This window comes from Ochlerotatus camptorhynchus, unplaced genomic scaffold, assembly GCF_037179485.1.
Source record: "Ochlerotatus camptorhynchus isolate MF236.1 unplaced genomic scaffold, CSIRO-AGI_Acam_v1.1 ptg000149l, whole genome shotgun sequence".
NCBI lineage: Eukaryota > Metazoa > Arthropoda > Insecta > Diptera > Culicidae > Ochlerotatus > Ochlerotatus camptorhynchus.
Genome location: NW_027040639.1, coordinates 1078565 through 1082144, shown reverse-complemented (window position 1 = coordinate 1082144; position 3580 = coordinate 1078565). Strand labels below are relative to the sequence as shown.

Here is a 3580-nt window from a genome sequence, read left to right as displayed (position 1 = left end):
ATGATTGGGTACCTACATTGAATATCGCAAAAATCAATTCCGTAGTGTTGGATGATCTTACGGATCTCCTTGATCAAGAATGTCAGGAAAGTGCAGATAATGCTGATGAAACAGCAACTCGTTTGATTGTCGATCAGGTTGATTTCGAAACGTTCGTGGGAGGATTGTTGGAAGATACAGATTTAAACTGCACAGTAATGCCCCAAATCTCGCTTCCTCGTAATGAAACTCCTGCTTTCTGGAACGAGCAGAACGAAAATAATTCTTCATTCATTCTCGAGTGTAAGTACATTTTATGCTCTATGTTGGTATGTTATATATCTAGTATGTATTTGCAGATGTTGACAAAGTCAATGATGGTGTTGTGCCCATCAGTACCAGCATCGGAAATTCAACCAGCTTTTCTGAGCAACGAAGTGATGCTCAATGTTACCTGGAAAGAACCGATCATAACTACTGTAGAGTTGAACCGACATGGAACTGCACTGTGTTTCAAAAATATTCTGAGCAATTAACTTCTGTGTCCGATTCAACTGATGGCGTAGATGATGCAGATCATTCTCAGCAAGGTGTTATTATTTTTTAAATATGTTTATGCGATATTCTTACAGTTTAATATATGTTTTAGAGGCTTGCAGTGCCACGCACAGACGTGAGACATTCGATATAGCTGGACAAACACCACCATATTGAACCTGGAAGAGTTGAACACGCTGCAGGAGAAAGAAAAATATCAAGATAACATCATGAAGGCGTACCAGAAGGAACTAGCGAGGCTGCAAACGAGAGTAGACGTTTTGGAAAAGGAACTTTCGAATAAACAGCATGGTTTGCTTTGGTCAGATGATGACTAGCGCTGTAAGCGATTCACTGGCATAAGTAGCTTCAAAACATTAAAAACGATCTTTGAATATGTCAAGAATTGCTTGTTTCAGCCTCACTGTGCTCTAACAAAGGATCAAATGTTCATAATGACTTTACGTAAACTGCGTCGCAGCACACCGTTTGTAGATTTAGCAGATGAATATTCCGTTTGTACTACGACAATATCGAAATATTTTCATAGAACATCCCAAGTAACAATACAAGCTGAACATTAAGAACAGAAGCTGATTATTGGTTAATTTAAGGTGTACAAAGCTGGTTAACATCAGGCTGAAAATAAAGTTGATTAGTAGTGTATGAAGCGAATTGTATCCCCATAATCCAACCTCTATAGGTTAGCTGATCCAAAGATTGAACAAGCCTTATTTAAGCTTAACACAACTCCACAAATCAGCAATGCGTTACACATATTTTGATAGCTTGATTTGTTAAATGTCGTCAGTTTCTGTGTCACTCGTTGCATGTCCGGCATTTTAGTTCTACTTAATTCACTGCCTACCTTTCTAATTACTAATTACATCCAAATGACCATCAAAATAAATCACGTTCTTGTGTTCACATTGTGTTAAGTGCATTTGAAAATGAGAGGAATGTTTAACTGTCACCAGTTGTTGCTTACAATTCTGCATTGCCGTATAATACTCTTCCGGGTGCTGTTATTCAACTTTAATTTGACGTGCTTCAAGTTAATGATCATACCTTTTACCACACATCTGTCTAAATGGTCCAGTAGGTATGGTTGACGCCTATGAATCAGCGACTGCTGGTTCGAATCCCGAAATGCAAAGGTAATTTTTAGACTTATATTAACAATATAAATATGTTAATCCAATTAGTCAGCAACAAGTTGAAGCAGTTCCAATATAAATGCAGAAGATATGAAGCGGTCTTCTATTATTATTTTTGAAATAAAACTAGAAGGCTGAACAAGGGTTGGAAAAAGCTTATAATGTCTATTACTGTTAAGCTTTTTGCTGATTAAAATCACCAGATTTAGATGTTTAAAAGCTGGACAAAGGTTAACGTGGTCTATGTACAGCAATTATTCAATCTAAGGCTAAATTGAAATCGATTAATCAACACTTGTTAAGCATCAAATTGTTACCTGGGATTATTTGTTCTGTACGATACATTGAAATATGCCTTAGAGCCTGTTTCGAGAGATATAAGCATTCGCCATCTTCCTCAAATTTTTCGGCAACAGTACGGATACAGTCGTGTACACATTATCGATTGCTTTGAGGTCACTACTGAAGAACCTATAGATGTTAAGGCTGCTCTTTCTCACCACAGCTCGTACAAAATGAGAGAAACTACAAAGTTTTTGATTGCAATGTCTGCTGATGGAAGAGTGTCTTTCATTTCACATGCATACGCTGGTCGATGCTCGGATCGAAATATCGCTGAAACTTCTGGATTTATTGATACACTTGAGCCAGGCGACGTTGTAATAGCCGATAAGGGTTTCGATATAAGCGATTTGATATCTTCGAAAGGTGCAATACTGAATATCCCAACATTCCTTCGAAAAGACTCACAGTTGAATCCCTTGGACATGGAGAGAGATAAGCAAATAACAACGCTAAGAGTACATGTAGAACGGCTGATTGGAGTGTTGAAGTCGAAGTACGAGTATCTGAACGGGCTTGTCAAGGTAGATTCTTTGAGACGATTCGAGAATAGCATCAATGCTGTAGATCTAGCCGTATGGGTATGTTGCATATTGGTAAATTTTAATAACTCTATTGTGTAAGGTTCCGTGAATTTGTTCAATTGCATTTGAATTCTTCATCATACAAGAAAAATAAAAGAAATGGAGAAAAACTGGTTTATTCGGACATTAATTTACAAAGTGGTTTCTTTCTCCGTGTAATAATTTCCCAGCAACTCAGGAACAATTATGTTGTAAAAGTACATCTGGCTACGCTGCTTACAGTTCTCCCACAAATCTGCATTTCTTTCAACTTTTATCACACAACTTTCGGTCTTGCTCCAAACCATGAAGAGACCAAAGTCGGCTCCAGTTATGAACATTTGTGCTTGAATTTGGAAGTGATAAGCGTGACTCTCGACTATCTCAAATGTACCATCAGTCATCTTGATGAATGAATTAGGAAGAGCTGCCAACTTTTCCAGACCCAACTGCTCATTCAAAGAACTTTTCGCATCTAATCGATAAGGGCATTTGATTTCAACAACAAATTTCCCACAGCACGAACAGCTGCCCATGCAGTCGGGTGATGCCGCTAGAAAAATGTTTTCTCGATCAAGAAATATTCCACAATCAGACAGTCGTAGCACAGACAAACAGACATAACTCATTGAATATTTCTCATTGTAAAACATCGTCGCTAGAACATTACCGCCATCTGTTGAGTATACTTTGGTGGGCACTACGCTGAACAGATGGCGGTAGTGTGTAAACGTCAAACGCAAGGGAATTGACTATGCGCGCCACAGGTGGCGGTACTACCAATCACGATACTTTTAAACTGTCCGTTAAATGCTTGTTCGATGAACAACTTGCGAGTGTTATGTCTGTTTGTCTGTGGTCGTAGGTTTTCATGTTGTTCAGCTAACATTTTACCCAAAGCTTTTTTAGCAAGTGGCTCATTCTTCCGGCCGTAGGCAAGTGCTGGTGTGTCAAAGTTCTTCATATACGGGTGGCATATTTTTTTTTAGCAAGGTCAGCTTC

General features: G+C 38.5%; 1 protein-coding gene across 1 annotated transcript; it reads left to right on the top strand.

Annotated features, from left to right (window-relative positions):
• Window positions 1–746: 746 nt before the first annotated feature.
• LOC135701089 (uncharacterized) lies at window positions 747–2638 on the top strand. The gene is made up of 3 exons (XM_065221801.1): window positions 747–788; window positions 855–1069; window positions 1996–2638. The coding sequence occupies exons 1-3, from the start codon at window positions 747–749 to the stop codon at window positions 2636–2638; spliced, it is 900 nt and encodes a 299-aa protein (XP_065077873.1).
• The last annotated feature ends 942 nt before the right edge of the window (window positions 2639–3580 follow it).

Excerpts from the sequence above, each read along its gene's own strand:
- LOC135701089 (XM_065221801.1), top strand. The coding sequence starts at position 747 with ATGAAGGCGTACCAGAAGGAACTAGCGAGGCTGCAAACGAGA. Across the intron at positions 789-854 it reads TAGCGAGGCTGCAAACGAGA|CGCTGTAAGCGATTCACTGG; the intron begins GTAGACGTTTTG and ends GATGATGACTAG. Across the intron at positions 1,070-1,995 it reads TCGAAATATTTTCATAGAAC|ATTATTTGTTCTGTACGATA; the intron begins ATCCCAAGTAAC and ends TTGTTACCTGGG.